Genomic DNA, 20,626 nt, shown 5'->3' with positions numbered 1-20,626 from the left:
AGGCTTTATAATTTCGTCTATCGAGACGTGTTCGATAATTGAATAATTAAATCCCCTTAAACGTGCACACGGTAGAATTGTTGCAATACCGAAATCGTTAATTATATAGGTTCATTTTCTTGCAACGACGTTGCAATAATTTAGCATCCAGTGTTTATTGTTTTATACGTGCATTAAATTATTACTGAAATTAATGGCACGGAAAACAATAAGATAATAACGAGAAGGAATATTATTCGATATTAGCGACCAATTTAGTTTATTATTTACAGATCGAAATGTTGTTAAATTTGTAACAGAAGGCAACGAATGATAAACCGATTAGAAATAAATACTATGCGACATTAACGAATAGTTAAATCCACGTAATGTTTTTGACGCGTATTGCAAAGTAAAGTATACGAATACGATAAACTAAATACAGAGAGAGGGAAGTGGAAGCGAAACGTCATAAATAAAGAAAAATAAAACCGTTCCCATCGTGTAATACCTTTTTGTTCTTGCAGTAACGAAATTGAATTTCAAAGAGACGAACCTCCCGGCGTTCAATCGTTTAAAACAGTTCTACGACCGTTTGGAATTTTATAGCAACGATAAACCACGTACATAGTGCAGTAACGTGTCACTTTGTACAGGATAGTTTATTTAAAACAAGAACACCAAAATAACTTACGTAGCTTTGATTAAACTGTGTGAACTATTTTTTGAAATTTATTCTTTCAAATACAGAGCAATATACTTTCATTCGATTCTTTTTATAGCTGATGCTAACAAGTATTCATTGGTGTAGTATAATAGTTGTAAAATTATAACAAAATCGTTGTAAAATTAAACAGAAGGAATTGTTAAGTTACTTTGAGACGTAAGGTTCTTTGATCGATCCCGATGTAACATTTTCGTATCTTCGAAACTAAGAAAGTTATTCTAATGTTCCATTTTAATCATCCTAGCATGAACGTACCAGTGACGAATGTTTATCGAACAGATTTCATACAATACTCACTGTTGGTATTAAAATCGTTGTCGCAGTAGGCCCACTTGAGTTTCGGTATAAACGAAACGCAAACGTAGAAGAGACTCCAAGCCACGATCACCATGTAGTAGATCATCACTAGCATAATCACGACGAGAGTACAGTAACCGAGTCCCTGAAACGCCGGTGCTATACGTGCGAACGCTTCGTTTGGACCTAAACCAGTGTACTGACCTAACACGAGTTCCAGAAAAAATATTGGCAATCCCATCGTGATCAACATTAAGACGAACGGTAGTAAAAAGGCGCCTAAAAGCAAAAATAAGAACAAAGTGTACACAGTGTTCTACTGTACACCATGAAAGTACAGTAGAACCATGATCGTCCAACCCCATAGTTGGAGGTTAGAATGCTCGGATAATTAAACGACCACGTTTCGATATAAATGTTTAGAAACGTGGTTGAAGCGAGCGTTGTATTAAACATTTCGAGCTTGTTTCGTTAAGTACAATTTATACCGAATTGTATGTTTTTACTATTTAAAAGAAAGATTATTAAATAGCGTAACTCGAAGCATTTGAATAAATCTTTTCGCCACGATTCAATTTTGTACTAGTGGAGAAATTAATATAATTACACTTGAGAAGATTAATTTTACACCATCTAAATAAAATGGAAACTCGAATGCTTCCCTTAAACAGTATTGAAATAATTCTCCCGGTGCAAAGTCGATCGAGTCAGGGACGATAACGATCGAGTTCCACCTACATGCTCTCCACGTTGTCGCAGCTCGTGACAATACAAACGGTAACAGTGTACCAGGCTCGCGTCACCGAACCGTGCCTCGAGTACTCGAAATACTCTCGTATCGTTCAAGCGTCGATCGTATTTACCGGAATTTCCCGTTACCGGTGCGCAAGATTATCAAGTCCTTAATCTCCGCGTCAATCACGAACACTCGAGTCGATCATCCCGTTCCAAATTCAAACGGATTGACTCTCGAATGGAAATATCGAACGAAAAGAAAAAGAAGAAAAGAAAAGAAAAATAGAAAAGAAGAAAAAAAAGAAAAATAGAAAAGAAGAAACACCGAAGTCGAAAAGTACTGTTTCAAGTGTCGATTCCAATATTCCACGAGCAAACGAAACGTTCTCTAACTCGATCAATGCCCCGTTAATATTCGTTGGCGGTGCACCGCGATAGGTAAATGTATACGATAAATTCGTTCGGTTTTCCAGGGACTTCTAATGCGAATTAATTGAAATTTATCAGTAGTCCGTGTCTGATTAACGCGATGAAATACGATCGTAACGCCGCGGCGGTTTAAAATATCGTCTCGCTTCGCGTTCCCGATCTTTCATCGGCCACGGGTTCTAACCGTTCGAACGAACGCGGAACAATGAAAAGCGGGCCACCGCGTGAACAGAAACCGGCAAAGTGAAATAGTGAAACCGAAATAGAATAATTAAAACACGTAGCGTTTAGAATACGAGCGCGATGGCGCGCTCACTTTCGTCGTTACGCAAATAAACCCCGGGAGCGAGTGACCGTATCAACAGGCATAACCGCACACGCAGCCGGGAAAGATTTATTAAATTTCCCGAACGCTCGGTCACAAGCTGCCAAACTGCGCTTAATTATTCGAATTAACCGTTTCGTCACGTCGACCACGCGCCCGGCCCGCGCACCCCCTCACCCCCCCTCGTCCGCTCGCGTCTACGCAGTGGCGCAGCCACGCGTTTCTCTCTATCCTCTTCGTTTCTCTCTCTTTCTCTCTTTCTCTTTTTTTTCTGTTTTCATGAAAACGCCCGCGGACGAGAATAAATCATTCCGCGTAATCCCGGCAGTTCGTTTGTCGGCCCGTGGGCTGTGTCCTGTTTAGCGAACTCGACTAGACGTTTTTCTCGTGTAGGGCCCGTTCGCGGGTACGCGAGCGTACGCAATGGTTCCCGTGACCGTACGTAGAGAGCAACATCTATGAACGTATATACGTACCACCACCGTTACGATACACAAGGTAAGGGAAACGCCAAACATTGCCAATGCCAACGGCATACCCGATGCAGGATAGAATAAACTCGACGGGATTGGACCAGCTACCCCGTTCAGGATCCTGCGACAGCTCCACCATGGCGCCACCGACCCCGAGGGAAACCTTCCTCGCCTGCCAATAACACCGTCTATGTCATATTTTCATCGGATAAATTATCATTCAAGGATACACGAAATCGAGGAACAAGGGAATGGAGAAGATTTAGATGTGCTTTTCGTCGACTGAATTGTTCTAGATTTGGGGTTTGTAGAAGCCGATCACTGCTTAAGATTTTTTCTCCAACGAATTGGGAAGATTTTGGTCGAGTTGTCACTGTTTAAGATTCCTCCTCGATCGAACTGTTCGGTAGGGTGGAACACTGACTACAATTTCTCTCCGACTGAATTGTTCAGTTGAGTCAAGTACTATTCAAGATTTGGTATTTATAGAAGTCGACCACTGTCCAGAATTTTTCCTCCTCGATTGAACTGTGCAGTCGAGTCAAACACTGACTACAATTTCTCTCAAACTGAATTGTTCAGTCCAGTCGAACAGTGACTACAATTTCTCCCCAACTGAATTGTTCAGTCAAGTCGAGCACTGACTACAATTTCTCTCCAACTGAATTGTTCAGTCCAGTCGAACAGTGACTACAATTTCTCCCCAACTGAATTGTCGAGTCGAGCACTGACCACAATTTCTTCCCGACTGAACCACTCGATCGAATCGAGCACTGTTTACAATTTCCTTTCAACTGCACCGTGCACGGTTCCTTCTCTACCGAAACGTTTAGACGAGTCAAGCCCCATTCACAATTTCTCCTCAATGGAACTGTTTAGTCGAGTCGAGCAGCTTTCACAATTTTTCCTCGAGTGAACTGTTCAGACGAGTCAAGTGCCCTCCACGATTGCTCGAGTAGTTTAGTCGAGAAGGAATCGAATATACTAGCTACTGACAGTCGATCGACGTCTTCCTTTGCAGTCAGTTGTACAGCAAAGCTAACATTCATGGATCGAGTAAATAGTATTCGATGCAAGGTTTGTACCTTGAACATCGTTCTTTCTTTTTATTTCGTCTATAACTATTGCCAAACAAAGTCGCGTTTTCAAAAATTTTATTCAAAACGAAACAAAATAACAAATTCCTCGATCTCTCTTTCGATTACTATCCACACCTTTGTTCTCAGATACTTGCCTCTCGAAGTTCGAACACTATTACTTTTCATTTGTGGATTTGTTTAGAAAAAATTGTCACGTCGGTTCTCCGTAATTTTCCATAATATTCAGCCTATGAAAATTGTCTCACGTGGTACCTTAGTTACATGTGGTACTTTAGTTACACATGGTACTTTAGTTACACATGGTACTTTAATTACACATGGTACTTTGGTTACACGTGGTACTTTAATTACACATGGTACCTTAGTTACACTTTGTACTTTAATTACACATGGTACTTTAGTTACACGTGGTACTTTAGTTAGACATAATAGCTTAGTTACACGTGGTAGCTTAGTCACACGTACTACAGATTCGCTTCTACCAGCGGACTGAACTGTCGCGCGACAGAAAGTCGATAGTGTACGCACGTTGGTGAAAGTGAGAGCCAGCAAAGGCTAAGAAGCTCGCGGTAGACAATACAAACGAAACGTAACGCGGACAACAAGAATGCGAACGCATCGCTAGAGGACCGGGCAAGGTATTTACGTAACGAGATTAGGGAAACGTTGGAATCGAGTGAATTTATCTCTAAAGTCTAACAACGCCTCGCATTGGTAGTTTAATCTACTCTCGCTATAAGCCGCGGACAGATAAGATCCTCCGAACGTTGTTCTTTTCCGTGGAACGTTGTTACCATTGTTCCATACGGTGCATCGAATCACGCGAGCACGATTATACTAACTGGTCGACCACCGGGGGAACATCTCTTCCTACGGGACACGTACCTCACGGTAGAGCCCTCCTTCGGGTTCGACGGGTGCCCCGAAATGGCCCGCGGGCGCCCGTACAATTACCAACGCGATATTATACTTTGAACGAGAGTGTATTATAAATTGTACCGCGAACGAAAAACTTTCCCAAGGGATAACGGGGACCTCGCTTTGTTCAATCGGTTCGAGTTACTCTCCTTTAGTAAACTTCCGTTTCATTGGCGTAAACGTCTCGAAATTAGGCGCGCGTCGATCCTACGCCACGGGGCATCCACCAAACCACCGTTCTACTTCGTACCGGGGCAAAGAGAACGAAACTTAATTCGCGTTTCGCTGAATAAACATCTTTTGAAATTTCCAACCGACGAGTACGCACAGTTAACCAAAAAAACCGTCCGCTCCGAGCGGAACGATAGTCGCGAGAGGAGCTGGTCGAGACGCGCCGGGTTAAGAGGGAACAAGCGTTTTTAGACGCTTGGACGGAACCCAGGGTGCTATTTATTATTTATTCGTACTCTCTCCGGGGGAATCTTTACCCCAGTATTAATTCGGGACCGCGATCATCCTGCACGCGACCAGTTCGCGAGGTTTTTACGACCTATTGTTATAAAGAGTGTGTGGTTTCTGAGTAGACAGAAATTTATGGTAGAAATTGAATTGGAAAGATTCTACGGTTCAAAACCGAAAAAAAAGGTTGCGTTTGAAAATATGGAATAACGAGATCTTGCATCGGAGGCTCTGTTCTTTAGAGAAGTGTATTTCAAAAGTAATCTAGTATCTATAAACGTAATTGCGGATGTATGTATACTCTATAGGCCAAAATTCGTGATACAAATAGAATTTCGGACACGATTTGTACCGTAACTGTTCGGTGCACATATAAGGTGTACTTCATAGGCCAAAACTCGTGGTACAAATATTAGGTCGTTCGGAAAGTGATTTAGTTTTCCAAAATGGAGAATATATAATTTAATAAAATGTTTATACACTCTGCAAAAATCGTATTTCATTTTCTAAAAAAAAAACGAACAACACAATAGTACGTACACAGTTAGGTCCACGCGTACTAGATTCATCTTCAAATACCATTTCCTCGAAAACGAAGCCTCTGTTGTAATTTTATCATTCAATACCCCGCCTACAAGTCCTGCGTAGACTCAATTAACAAATAACGAATCATAACTCCAAGTACGTACACCTATCTTTCACTCTGATCAAATTTTTCATCCAGTCGATTATAGAATCGACTCTTGATTAGATTTTAGATTGATCAGATTTCAATTATGTCTATACAAATCTACACAAAATCTCTATTAGGTCTAAATTAGAATTTAAAATAAAAACACAACGGTCTCGTAGAAACCCAAACATACACCTGTCTTTCATGCTGATCAAACTTTCCATCCAATCGATTATACAATTGACTCTGACTTAGATTTTAGATCGATCAGATATCAATCATATCTATAGAAATCTACACAAGGGCACGGTTAGGTCTAAGTTAGAATTTAGGATAAAAAGACTACCTTTCAATAGAACACAACGCTATCGTAGAAACCCGAGCATACACCTATCTTTCACTCTGATCAAACTTTTCATTCAATCGATTATACAATTAGCTCTGGTTTAGATTTTAGATTGATCAGATATCAATCATGTCTATACAAATCTACACAAAGTGTCGGTTAGGTTTAAATTAGAATTTAGAATAAAAACACTACCTTTCAATAAAACACAGCGCTCTTCTGGAAACCCGAGCATACACCTATCTTTCATGCTGATCGAACTTTCCGCCCAATCGATTATACAATTGACTCTGGCTTAGATTTTAGATCGATCAGATATCAATCATGTCTACACAAATCTACACAAAGTCTCGGTTAAGTCTAGGTTAGAATAACAAATCCGATTTCGGCTAAAAACACTTCCTTTCGATAAAACACAACGCCCTCGTAGAAACCCGGTCGGACGCGCAGCTGCGTTTCCGAGCTAACGAGTTTCCATCGCTCGTTACACCCGTACACCCACACGCGCACGTCGTACGTTTTGTTCGTGCTTCGATCGCGGAATTTCAGAGTGGACAGGATTTGAACCGAACGCGCGCGATATCCGTATCGCGCGTATCGAACGTCCCGGCGGCCGGGTGTCCGTACGCGCGACACCTGACAGTCCATTGTTCGCCAATGGACGAATTTCGCGTGCCCAACGCCCATCGTCCGTCCGGCACGATGCCCTACGGGCAACCCGCGCGGGCGACCAACGATCCGCGATTACCTTCGGTGATGTCTCCTTAGTTCTCGTCATGGTTCACCCTGGCCCGTGCGTCACGGCGCTGTGTCGTCAGTTACGTTTCCTTTCTCCGCGTGACGGCGCTGTGTCGCAAGTCACAGCGTTTCCTTTCTCCGCGTGACGGCGCTGTGTCGCGGGTCACAGCGTTTCCTTTCTCTGTGTAACGGCGCTGTGTCGCGAGTCACAGCGTTTTCTTTCTCTGTGTAACGGCGCTGTGTCGCAAGTCACAGCGTTTCCTTTCTCCGCGTGACGGCGCTGTGTCGCGGGTCACAGCGTTTCCTTTCTCTGTGTAACGGCGCTGTGTCGCGAGTCACAGCGTTTTCTTTCTCTGTGTAACGGCGCTGTGTCGCGAGTCACAGCGTTTTCTTTCTCTGTGTAACGGCGCTATGTCGCGAGTCACAACGTTTCCTTTCTCCGCGTGACGGCGCTGTGTCGCGAGTCACAGCGTTTTCTTTCTCTGTGTAACGGCGCTGTATCTCGAGTCACAACGTTTTCTTTCTCTGTGTAACGGCGCTGTGTAGCGAGTCACAACGTTTTCTTTCACTGTGTAACGGCGCTGTGTCGCGAGTCGCAGCGTTTTCTTTCTCTGTGTAACGGCGCTGTGTAGCGAGTCACAACGTTTTCTTTCACTGTGTAACGGCGCTGTGTAGCGAGTCGCAGCGTTTTCTTTCTCTGTGTAACGGCGCTGTGTCGCAAGTCACAGCGTTTTCTTTCACTGTGTAACGGTGCTGTGTCGCGAGTCACAATGTTTCGTTTCTCCGAGAACACAATCGCGATCGTCCGAGGAGCTTCACGACGCTCGAGCGACTGTGCAACGTCAATCACCGTGATGATCGGCAGGTGTCATTATCGCGAGACGGTTTCCGGAACCACTTGATCGCGTTCGCGGCCACCGACGAGCGGCAACGAAGTCGCGTCACAAGCATTTTTGATCCCCATGTTCCGTGTATTTTTGCCACCCATGTTTCGAGTATTTTTGACCCCTATGTTTTGAGTATTTTTGCCCACCTTTGCCCCCATGTTTTGAGTATTTTTGCCCCCCATGTTTCGAGTATTTTTCCCCCCATGTTTCCAGTACTTTGTCCCCATGTTTCGAGTATTTTTGCCACCCATTTTTCGAATAGTTTTGCCAATTGATGAAACAATACCGTGTCCACCGATGACACGATACCGTGCCCAATGTATCGAGAATCGATCGAGGAACACTCTCGACTCGACGACAGGAAGAACCGCGACTCTACCGATCCTCCTTTCCCGTTTTGTTTAATTATCGTATCACGTATCGAGCGAGAGGGATCTCGAACGCACAACCCCCGACCGTCGATCGAGCCCACCCACCGTGCAACGTAAAATTCAGACAGCTATATTTGGACAGCCTCGGTGTATTAAGCGCGAGGTAACCGGGGGCGATACAATCGATCGCTGATAAAGCATACAACGAGATACACTGCGAATTTGAAACTCATTTTCTGTGCCTTTTTTTTTTTTCTTTCTTTCTTTCTCGGGTGTTTACCTTCGAACGCGCACACAGTCGCGAAACTGGGAGATATATTTATTTTTCGTTTGTACGAAAAAGTTATTCGTTTTACGCGATTTCGATTGCACGATTTTTACATTTTGCGCAGAGTATAATCTGTTCGGTATGGAATAATTTATTGGGTTGTTCGGAAAGTCATTTCGTTTTTCTGGTGAAAATGAAACACGATTTTTTTAGACTGTACAAACATTTTATTAATATTATATATTCTCCATTTTGGAAAATGACTTTTCGAAGAATCCAATATGTTTGAGGCACTCTGTGCGACAATTTCTACGAGTGAAATTATTTTACTTTTCGTTCGATACTTTCGAAAGAAACTGCGCGTTTAAGGGTCGACGAAACAACCCTGTTAACACGGTTTCGTTTCGTCGGGCAATCGATAATGGTCGATCGCTTTGTTGAAAAAATATTTCGTCGAGGAGTTACGGGTTGATAAGGCGAATTAGGTCGCGAAGTGTGTCGTGGAACACCGAACAACACTTTCTGCGAGCTGTCTTCGTTCATCGAGACACGGTTGTCGAACGTGTCAAACGAATTGATATTTAATTAGCAAGTGGGATATTAACAGTTCCGTTGTGCAACTCGTTGAGTCGTATTAATTGTTCGTTAAGAGTTGAAAAACGTATTATTAAAGAGATACGTAGTCTTATTAAAGAAGTATTAAACTCTTTTTTTTTTTTCTAACTCTTCGACAATTGAACAATCACGCTCGATAAATCGTCGATGAGATTTGTAATTGATAGGAGAACCTTGTACTTGTATATGTACGTTGTTCATCCTGTTGATAATACAATTAAAACGCGATAGAAGGTTTTAAGAGTTATTAGAAAGAACGGTGCTTAAAGAAAGCCAAGACTTACGGAATGCATTTTTCCACTAAATCGGGCGCTTTTAATATCGATAAAACGATTGTTTACATTGTTCCACCGGATGGACGATAAAGAAGATATTATCTGCCTGGAGGCTTAAAGCGGCAGATATTTATCAAGAAAAAGTAAACGCCGAATAAATTTTACTAGTGTTGGTTGCTCGAGTGATTTTATTATTACAACAAACCAACCATTTTATCTTTCTATTTACCTGCGTTCTTTGTAATACTTTTTTAGCTTTTCTCTTCGCTCGATTTTTATATTCAAGGATCGAACTGTTTCCGAATTTCCTTCACCGACTCTCGAAGCTGTAGAATTTAACAAATAATTAGTTTAATCCTTTGCACTCGAGGCTTCTTCGCTACCAGAAACCAACGCCTCGAAAAAAAATCTTTAAGTTGTAAAATTAATCTGGAATGTAACATTTTTATATACTTCGCGTACATGCGTTTACACTTTAGAAGAACGTGATATTTAAATTTCAATTTGAATTCCAAATCACGAAATTTTCCCGAATTGAAAATAGTACACTTAATTAGGTGGCGACCGAGGATCTCCTCTCTAGTTCAAAGGGTTTAAAACTTGTAGGCTATGTGTACATATGATGTGTACATATAGTGTACATATGATGTGTATACATGAGTATATATATAGTATACATATGGTGTGTATATATGAGTTTATATATAGTGTACATATAGTGTGTATATATGAGTATATATATAGTGTACATATGTGTATATATGAGTATATATATACTGTACATATATATATATATATGTATGTATGTATATATAGTTATGTACTGGGCTTACCAACACCTTTTGCAAGAACACGACGAGATAATTTATTTATCGATAGACAGAAGAGAACTCGAAACCAAAAATTTCACCCTAAGAGATTAATTTTCCAAACCCGTTACGACCAAGCATTGTTTATTCCATTTAACGAACACTGATACCTCTCGATACTTTTTTAACACCTTGCAACAATTTTCGTACAGGTAACGTCGTTTAAACGTTCAATTCAATCCTTCGTCAAATATTTCAGTTAATGTTTTGTCGAATGTATTATCGACTACGATAACTTATCGCTTAAATAGAAAGATAAAATCGCTGATTCGTCGTAATTCATGGATGTGTGCGCACTTCGTCAATTACTGAAAACAAATGATACGACTTTCGTGAACAACCGTCGACTTATCGGGTCGTATAGATATCTCATTCAAAAATGAACGTCCAATATTAGGCTACACTTACACATTCATTGAGAACGAATCTCGACTACTACATTGTTGTGCATGTACACGAGAAAGATCCTACAGATACGTGAGAAATGTATTTACAATTATAAAAGACAAACGTAGGTACGTTTGAGTACAGATTGCATTCTTTAAGATCGGCTTATTACACGTCTCTTGTTACATTAGTCACCAAGGTCACCTTTCAATAATTTTCACATGAAAGAATCACCTGTGAAAAAAACCAGACCGGTAACGAAACAAAATTCAATCGATCGAGTTGGACGGTTCCCCCAGAACGCGTTCTTTGCAAACTAAAAATAAAAAAAAAAAAAAAACCACCTCCTTATTTTTCACTTCCACTCCCCCTCGTAAAAATATCGTAACCCCGCTTAATTACGCGACCCTTATCGCCCGTACGTATACGTTCTTCAAACAGGAACGGTAAAAACTACCTTATTTTTCACTCCCCCCTCCCCCCTTTATCCCGTAAGTGTCGTAACCCGACCATAATTATGTCGCCCTTATCTCGAACCGAGCGATACGTTGATTAAGTTCGCGAAAGGTGACTGTCGCTTCTTCGTGTACGAAACGCGGGAATAATCTCGGGATGATTTCCCTGACGACCGACGGACGGACGGACGGACAGCTGTTCGAGATTCCAAAACTTGAAAAACCGGTGATGGAAGAAACGTCGAAAGGAAAAGGTGACGCACGCTAGTTTCGTCAAGGAAATGTTCACTGGAAGGGAAAGTTTCACGTACCGAGGAGAAAGAGATAGATAGATAGAGAGAGAAAGAGAGAGAGAGAGAGAGAGAGAGAGAGAGAGAGAGAGAGAGAGAGAGAGAGAGAGAGAGAGAGAGGACAAGCGAAGAATCTGGTATCATATGTAAAATTTATTTAAAAATTAAATTTATTATAAATATAAGCATAAATATCAATACTTATTTAAAAGTATTTATATTTATTCATAAGTATAAATATAAAATATATACGATCTCGGTATCTCGCGATCGCGTACGCGGTATCGCGTGAAAGGTGAACGATTTGTATGGTGGAAGGTGAACAAATCTGCTCCACGAGTTCACGGATAAAAGGTACGATTTGGTAACTTGTTTCCCGTCCCTTTACACCCGCCACCGTTCCCGGTGATCGTGAAACGAACAAAAGCGGCTGATCGTTTGCAAAGAACGAACGGTAACTCGCAAATTTCGCGAATTACAGAGCTTCCGCGCGTCGTGTAATATTTCTAGCATTTCCTGCCACGCCTCCTTTCCCCCCACTCCGTCCTTGCCACTAATCCCGTGCGGCGCTAGCGTTCTCCTACCCCCACTCCATCGTTTCTTCTATTTTTTTCACTCTCCGCGCGTTTCTCGTCGATACCTATTCTCGCGAGTGAGATATTTCTATTCAATTGGGGACATTTTTTTAAGTGAAAAACAAGGTGGTTTTTATTGGCCGTAGACACGACGGACTTCGCGTCATAAGCGGGTAACGATTGTATAATATAATGGTTAGGTGTGTACCGCGTAAGCTTGAGAATCGTTTCGTGTCCTATACGAAACAGGAAGTTCTCGAAAGGTTCTCGCGGATCTCGAGTGCTCTCGAACTGTTCACGAGTGTTTTGAGTATCTCGATGGCGTGGCAATTTTTCGAGGCTTCGACCAAAGTGGCGCCACTTCGATACAACGCGTGAAGCGCGATTACAGGTAAGAAAACGCGCGAGAGACAACGGAGCCGAGCTTGCAAATCGGAGACTGTTTGTTTTCGCGAGCGATGAGATTCTCCAAAGAGTGTGCGAAGATTCACCCTTTTGAGTAACGATTTTTACACCCCGGATTCAAGAAACTGAAACACAAACTATCACGATGAATCATGATGCAATTGAAAGTATGGAAATATATTTATTTTCGAAACCGGTGAGACTTTTCAAATATTATACAATGATTCCCCCTTTCAAGTAACAATTTTTACACATGGGAGAAATGGAAATACAATTTACTATAATAGTCGATTCTGAAGGAGGATTGAGACAATTATAAAAAAAATATTTGAAGATTCTATCCTATGGTTTTACCGTTTTTACAAGAGTTGAAATAATTGTCAGAATTACTGACACAAAACTCGCTCGAACGCCATCCATCCGAAGCAGAATTAATTAATTACTTTGCACTCGGGGTCTTTTGACAGTTTGTGCCTAGTTCTAACACCGTTTACCATAGTAAACATACGTAATTTGATTAAAGTTAGTCACTTCGCGATATATATTCCAGTAACGAAACGAATTCTGTAATTTCGAAAACTTTGATATTTCGATATCGTTTACGTTTACTCGTGTTAACCTTCGAACATCACGATACTCTTACGTTCCCTGATTTGGATCTTCGCTCGATACGGTGTTACGGTGGGAGAATTTATTTTTACCCAAGAATTTTTAAAAACGAAAACAGATATCTTGAAATATTAAAATATGATGGTAATATGGAGATCGATTACCAGGACAATGATTCGAGCTTAAAACGGAGTACATATACTGTACAGGAATATTTATTACGCAACTGTCCACCACTTACTATATAACACCTGTGCAATTCCCATAGAAAATCTACAGGTTGAATCCTAGCGTAAAATCCCTAAAACGTACATTCGAAAAGAAGACTAGAAAGCTCGATTAAAAATTGAATGGAAGTTCCGTTACACCTAAATATTTAATAAAAACCTTACAATTCACAATAGTGCAATATACACGTGTTCACAAATTAACGAAAACTGATGTCCTTCTGTTCAATCGTTAAAAATTCCAACGTTGGATTCCACGTCCCAGTTCCCAAATTCCAAGAAGCACCTAACTCCAAAACACCCAAAAAAATACCCAAATCCTCCCCAAAAGAATTCTTCCCCGCTACCAAACTGAACCGTTTCCCGTTGGTTACCATTTTGCACGGCAATCGGTCAATTTCGAGCGCGAGCCGTTTTTTTCCCAAGTGGAAAGAGCAACGACAAACAAACAGCGAAAAATGGAAGTCACGAGGTCGTTTATTGCAAACTCACAACGAGTACTCGGAGGGGGGTCGAAAGCGGTATCTAGTACTCTGTCAATACACGCGGTTCGGTTTATTGTAGGCCGTTTTATTGCCGTACAGTCGAGGTCCAGAACGGTGGGGTTACCGTAAACGTGGAAACGTTTTTCCAAGAGTTGGATAGAAGGTGTACGGGCAGGCACACGGTCTCGGGCAGATGCGATCAATGCTATCGATAAATTAACCGTTAAATCGCAGAACGTGGCGGTGGCCGTGGCGAAGTCACCGTGAACTATACCACTGCGAATGAAATTAACAGAAGCGACCACTGGCGGAAGGGACGCTATTGGCAAACTTGGTAAGCTTGCGTCAGGGTCAATATAGTCCTGTAGCACGCGGCCGGGCTATCTACGGGTCTATATGTATACCGTTTTAAGCTCGCAGTTTCAAACATTTGGGCCCAAGGTGATTATATTACAGGCTTGTGTACTTGTCGCCCCTCTCGCTCTCACTCTCTTCGTTCAACGATGGTTCGTGTTACCCGCGCGTACGACGCGAGTGGAAACAGTCGTTTCGAGCGGGTTTCGTTTGATTTACGGCCCCGTGGTCATTGTTATCGAATCATACCGCGGTGTTCGCGACGCGATCGTTGTTCGTTCACCATCGATACTTTGCAACGCGACCTCTTTCAGCAACCCTTCCGAAATTAACACTTCGTATGAGCACGCGTGTACGTGTTCGGGGAGATAGTTCGGAGTAGCGTGGCAATTAGTAAGAATGGGATCATGTATGGTACGTGTGGTTCGACGAGTTTGTGTTTGCGGAAGAAGGTGATTTGGAAACGATTTTTGGGGGTTTTAAGTATGTGGATGATATAGTGGGTATGTGTGGTAAATAAAAGGGATTGTGTGCGGTCCGGAGAGAATTTGAAGTGTTTGGAATTGTGGAATGTGAAAGAAGAGGGATTGAGGTAGCGTTATATTGCGGAATTTTTGGTGTACGTGACCAGTGGAGTGAGAGAGATTAAGGATTTGAATGGGAGGAATGAATGCTTGTGAGGATATAAGATGAGGATATAAGTGTTTAAGGCAGTCAGCATAGTCAGTGAAGTCAGTGAAGTCAGCGTGGTCAGTGAAGTCAACGTGGTCAGTGAAGTCAGCGTGGTCAGCGTAGTCAGCGTACTTAACGGAGTCAGCGTAGTCAGCGTGATCAGCGTGGTCAACGTGATCAGTGTTATACCGTTGGAATCGCGCGAGTTTCTACTTTAAAACGCAAAAAGAATTGTTTGGATTCGTCAATCCGTTCGCGAGATATACAAGTTTGAAGCGAACGTATAGTTGAATGCGCAAGAAATTTTTCCTATAGTTGATACTCTAAACGAATAACAAATATTGCCTGGAGGAAAAAACTTATACCGTTGATATACCGAACTTATACTTCAAATGTAGATCAACATAGTCAGCGTGGTTAGTGTAGTCAGTGAAATCAGTGAAGTCAGCGAAGTCAGCGTGGTCAGTGTAGTCAGCGTGGTCAGCGAAGTCAGCGTGGTCAGCGTAGTTATTACTTGTGTGCTTTGTTAATGTCTTGTTCCCACTACTGCCTCGTTCAATACACCTGTATCCTGGAACTTTATTCACCTTTACTATTTATATTCCTACACTATGAACGCATATAGTACACATTTACGTTCGAAACTATCTCGTATAATTAAATTTGGAGTATACTAAGCGCAACTTGATTGCTCCTTGTACGTTCGATCGACAAAGTTTACATTAATAAAAAAATATTCCTAATTACTTCGATCGAAAGTATTCAGCACCGAAAAGGTTAAAGGCACCGAGACGAGGAGGAAAAGGGAAGCACGCATATGTTTTCGTCGAGAAATATTTTTTTTACAAGACTTTAAAGAACTTGGCACAACGTTGCTTTATCTTACCGACAGTGACATATGCCTTGTCCCAGGCTATAGACGGACGTTGCAATTGACTCTAGAGTGGTCTGACTAATAATTGTAACTGTGCTGTGGCATACGCACATGGATTATATCCGGTCGACAGGTAGTCAGAAGTTACAATTGACTCTAGAGTGGTCTAGCGAAGTCTATCTAATGAAGATGGGAGCATATGCCTTATCGAATTGATGCTAGAATAGTCTGGATTAATATTGTAAGGTATACGGTCTTGGGGGAATACACGACTTATCCTCAGTCTATAGGTAATCGAAGTTTACAATTAATCCTAGAGTGGTCTTCGTAAAAAATATACGTATCGCTTGGAAAAGCAGAATTGTGCAAAATTATTGACACGAGAGTGTTTGAAATATCGATCGACTCTTCGAGGCACAGGTGCTAAATGTGTGAAACGGTACAAAACGACTGAAACTGAAAAATAGATTTAAAAAAATAGTGAGTTGAAAAATATCCCACCGTGCATATCGGGGTATTAAAAAGGTGGGATTACTACTAGCCAGTACAAATAGAATGACCGTTTAATTATAACAATTGCACTTACGATAAAACAAAGTGCATGTCAGCTCCTCTTGTTAATGGGATGTTCGTTAAATATACTATATACTATACTTGGCGATATTGAATTTCTTATTTCTTCTTATTCCTCTCCTTTTTGTGGTCTTTCGCGTATTACGAAATTCAAATTCAAATATTTGTGTCAATCGTTTTGCAACGATCGTAATATTAGGGTCATATCACGTTTCCATGGAAGAGGACCAAGCGACAATGATCGGAGACTGTGATAAAATATTCCTCGATGCGATCAAATATTCGATATAATTTTGTATAATACTCTTCACCGCCATTAATTTATCTGCTGATTCCGGAACAATTCGAGCGTACGACCAAACGCCAATTATTATTTCCCATTAATTTCGGGTTTACTCACGACCGATCATTTTCTACCAACGACTAGTTTTATCCTATAATTTCGAACACGCTACCGCGAACAAGCATCCTCGACCATTTCTAACCTAAGAATCCTGTCAAATTGCACCGCGCGAATCCTAACCTATCGAATATGCGATAACCTCTCACCGGTGACTTAGTTCGTTAAACCACGATTTCCTTCTACGTCCACGTAGATACACAGTACCGGAAAGCACCGTTAACATTGTGTCGTTAGTATCTCGTCGCGCCCTCTATTTAGCTTTTGTTCCACCGACCGAATTTGTCTCGTTTCATTCCGCAGACATTTCCGATGGTATCCTTAATTTTCACGTAGCTCGCAGAGCCCCGGTTACGGAGCATTGTGTAAATGCGTATCATTCATAATTTGTTATCCACGCTACCGGCGTGTCCACCGTTTCAATTTATTCACCGCTTTATTTTCCTACATTCTCGTTTGCGCCGTATTTATTTGCATAGCGTCGTTCGCATAGGTATTATACGGCTCCACGGTAAAGCTCCTCTCGGGCTTGGCCGGCTTTAGCTTCCCCTTGACTCTACTTGAACGTTGAAAAGCCAAATGGCACGCTCGACGGAGGAAGGACCGATCGAATAGCGACGCTTTATGTGCTGAACTCGGTGCTCACCCGCCGCGATACTCTTACGCGTTAATAAAAGTACTCGAAACGATAATCGCGTCGGAACCGGATCGCGAGCACGTTCTCTACGCTCGCAGTTGTTTCACGTGGCAACTTAGATCCGTAGTTGCACGTTGAAACGTCTGTCTGATCAATAATTAAACGAAGAAAGGCTCTTACTTCGCTACGTTATTCGTAGCCGGTACTTACCAATGTTTACTACGTCCATTCCAATAAATTCGATCAAACGGTACCTGGGAACATTGGCGAGTATTATGCTTAACGGTAGATGCGTAGATAAATCGTAACAACTGCGCGGCTTAGTGAACACTATGGCCGATAATTGAGCTACTGTGTATCAACGCTACGGAATGTTCGATAAATTTCTATTTGGCTTTAAACGATGTATTTATAATGAAGTGACACTGGCGTGTGATTGTTCACTGATCGACTTACAATTTAAACACGGATTAATTTAAGATGATTCTTTTATGCAATAAAATTCTTCACGCACGAGACACGGTAACTTGCGACTTGCTTTATCGTTTTTGCGTTACATGCAATGTTATCGATTCGGAAGGAAATAAGGTTGCAGCGTCAGTACCGATAGGAATTAAAACTAGAAGCTTAAGAAAATACAAGCGAGGTGAAGAATACACCACAGAGAACGTAGACATTCTACTTTTCGGAGGGTTGATATCGAACTGTCTAAAATACCGATCTCGTAAGGTATTGGTGGTTTTGAAGCGCCCTCTTCGTATAAGAATAATAATTCAGAACTACGTACAACCGAACTATTGAAAGTCGGTAAGGATAGCAAACGTTATTAAAATAGAAAGGAAAAATACCGCGTATACCTTTGTGGCTACATATAATAACAGATCACTTACCTATATAACAAGCAGCAACGATTGAACCGAGTAAAACGAAAACTAATTATTCGATAAATCGAACAAGTTGATCTTAAAATCAGCTTAGATAAAACTAAAGATTCCCCCAACGAATGCAATATCTTTGTCCAATATCTTTTTGGTACACTTAAAACAAAGCCTGCGCGTATGGAAACATATTTAATTATAACTTTCACTGTAACACCTAACTAAGGAGTGAACAAATTATTTTATTAGACTGAGAGAGAATAGAGAGCGCAATACGATTTTAAAGCTAATCTTATTTGAAATTCTCTTCCTTCAAGGAAATATCTAAGAAAGCCAAATTCAACTTTTGAGTTGAAGAGGCATAGTGCCAATCAGTACCGAATGGCTAACGGGAAAAGATCGCAAAATCGATGCAACTTTTCCTCGCGATATCGAGCAAATTTATAAACGAAGGTATAATAATATTAAAACACTACACTGACAGAATGTAAATGATACTAGTAATTAATGGTCGAAGGTATAATAATATTAAAACACTACACTGACGGAATGTAAATGAAACTAGTCATTAATGTAACAGCACGAAACAAATTAAATATTATGCCACAGTTAGCGTTTTCAAACCTAGAGTGCGCTACTAAACCATTGATTTTTTACGTCGGTATTATAGATCGTGTAGCATTAACTTCGAGAAGATTGTGGATCTATCTTATATATTGTTTATGCTTATAATTTGCCTGTGTCAGATTAAAACCATTTGTGTAAACAAATCGAAATCAGTAACAGCGAGAGTATGACAATTCATAATTTGTATATATTTTCTAGAAATGGTACGTTATTGTACTATGCCGAATGGAATAGACTGAATAGATCTGGCATTACGAAGGAGGAGGTAATTAACTAATCTAAATAAGAAACCATACGTATGGCTTGAAATGAACACCATTTCTAACCTTTTCAATATTAATAATTTGTAAATTATTTTACAAAAGTCATCAGTAAATATTTCCATTAAATTAATTTACATTATTTGAACATGAAATTGTATAAAATTTAGGAAGCTAAATTAATGTATGGAATGCTGTTTTCCATTAAATCCTTTGTAAGTAAAATATCGCCATTGGATCCAAAGGAAGGATTTTTGTATTATAAAACTAGTAAATACACATTGCACTATTATGAAGTTCCATCTGGATTAAAATTTGTGATGAACACTGATAATGCTTCGCAAAATGCTAGAGAATTATTACAACAATTATATAAAGAGGTAAGTAAATATCCACATAATATTTTTCAAATGGATTAGTAGATATTTTAAGAAACATTTTTAACAAATGATAATTTCTAAGAGTATGAATTTAATAATGCTCAATTTCTTACACGAAATTGTCTAAATAATAAACATTTTAGGTTTATTTGGAATACGTTGTAAAAAACCCTCTTTGCCAATTAAATGAACCTATTCAAAGTGAACTCTTTAAACTGAAAGTAGACGAGTTGTTTAACAAATCTCCCTTATTTTTAAGCAGATCGATTTAACTTATAATATTTATAAGGAATGTAATTTATGTAAATATAAGAATGATTTATAAAACATCTAGTGTTTCAAATGTAATTATCGATCCACTATTATTATTGAATATTTATATCGAATATAAATATAATTGTAAAGAAGAAAAGGTCGACCAAATTTCTACAGCATAAACGTATTCTTATAATTTAAAGAAGTATACAATGTACATTATATTTTGATGTATTTACGAATTTACATTTATCATAAAGGAAGTACCATTTTAAATGATACACCTTTGTAATACAATAAATTGTGGTCTTCATACAAAATGTACAATGACTAATGAAGTTTGGAGAAACTAATACTAAATGTAAAAGTATAAGTTTATTACTTGTGGACTTGTGTATGTTTGTATTAACGTATTAAAAATTGCACCCCACTTTATATTAACGAAATGTACTTATTCAATTTATGTATTTAAATCATTATTTAAAATACGTAAAAATATTGGGTAAAAATGCATACTTTAAAAAATTTGTCTACATTAAGCTTGCCTTTTTTTTATATTTTGTACCATGTACTACTTATTCTAGGCACATTTTCAAAATATGCATTATTTAACTAAAATATCTACTAATGTTTATATGTAAACATGATATTTCAGCTCATGTCATATTTCGCAATTCGGTTTTTTTGAATTTACACATCCATTTATATTATGCATGTATAAATTTCTATGAAAATGTCTTCCATTTGGAAATTTCTCATTTAGATGTATGACATTAGCTTATCCAAATAGATAACATAG

At 40.0% G+C, this 20,626-nt stretch overlaps 2 protein-coding genes across 7 annotated transcripts in view; one reads left to right on the top strand and one right to left on the bottom strand.

Annotated features, from left to right (window-relative positions):
- The window catches only part of LOC143145277 (sodium- and chloride-dependent glycine transporter 1), a 47,962-nt gene extending 29,527 nt beyond the window's left edge, over positions 1-18,435 (bottom strand). For 2 of the 6 annotated variants that reach the window (XM_076308494.1, XM_076308500.1), the window contains exons 1-3: positions 7,210-8,179; positions 2,969-3,137; positions 1,004-1,282 (exon numbers count right to left, since the gene is read on the bottom strand). In XM_076308494.1, coding sequence (XP_076164609.1) covers positions 1,004-1,282; positions 2,969-3,137; positions 7,210-7,239 — 478 coding nt within the window. In that variant the 5' untranslated portion in view covers positions 7,240-8,179. The other 4 variants (XM_076308498.1, XM_076308495.1, XM_076308499.1 and 1 more) reach the window with 4 other exon arrangements.
- A 631-nt stretch (positions 18,436-19,066) lies between these two features.
- Bet5 (blocked early in transport 5) lies at positions 19,067-19,901 on the top strand. The gene is made up of 3 exons (XM_076308255.1): positions 19,067-19,197; positions 19,363-19,572; positions 19,716-19,901. Exons 1-3 carry the CDS (start codon positions 19,099-19,101, stop codon positions 19,842-19,844), a joined length of 438 nt encoding a protein of 145 aa, XP_076164370.1. The 5' UTR covers positions 19,067-19,098; the 3' UTR covers positions 19,845-19,901.
- Positions 19,902-20,626: the final 725 nt, after the last annotated feature.

The sequence above is a fragment of the Ptiloglossa arizonensis genome, chromosome 4 (genome assembly GCF_051014685.1).
Source record: "Ptiloglossa arizonensis isolate GNS036 chromosome 4, iyPtiAriz1_principal, whole genome shotgun sequence".
Taxonomy (NCBI): domain Eukaryota; kingdom Metazoa; phylum Arthropoda; class Insecta; order Hymenoptera; family Colletidae; genus Ptiloglossa; species Ptiloglossa arizonensis.
Note: the sequence above shows the minus strand (reverse complement) of the source record. Positions and strands in the feature narration are given on the sequence as shown.

Excerpts from the sequence above, each read along its gene's own strand:
- Bet5 (XM_076308255.1), top strand. The coding sequence starts at position 19,099 with ATGACAATTCATAATTTGTATATATTTTCTAGAAATGGTACGTTATTG. Across the intron at positions 19,198-19,362 it reads CTGGCATTACGAAGGAGGAG|GAAGCTAAATTAATGTATGG; the intron begins GTAATTAACTAA and ends TATAAAATTTAG. Across the intron at positions 19,573-19,715 it reads TACAACAATTATATAAAGAG|GTTTATTTGGAATACGTTGT; the intron begins GTAAGTAAATAT and ends TAAACATTTTAG.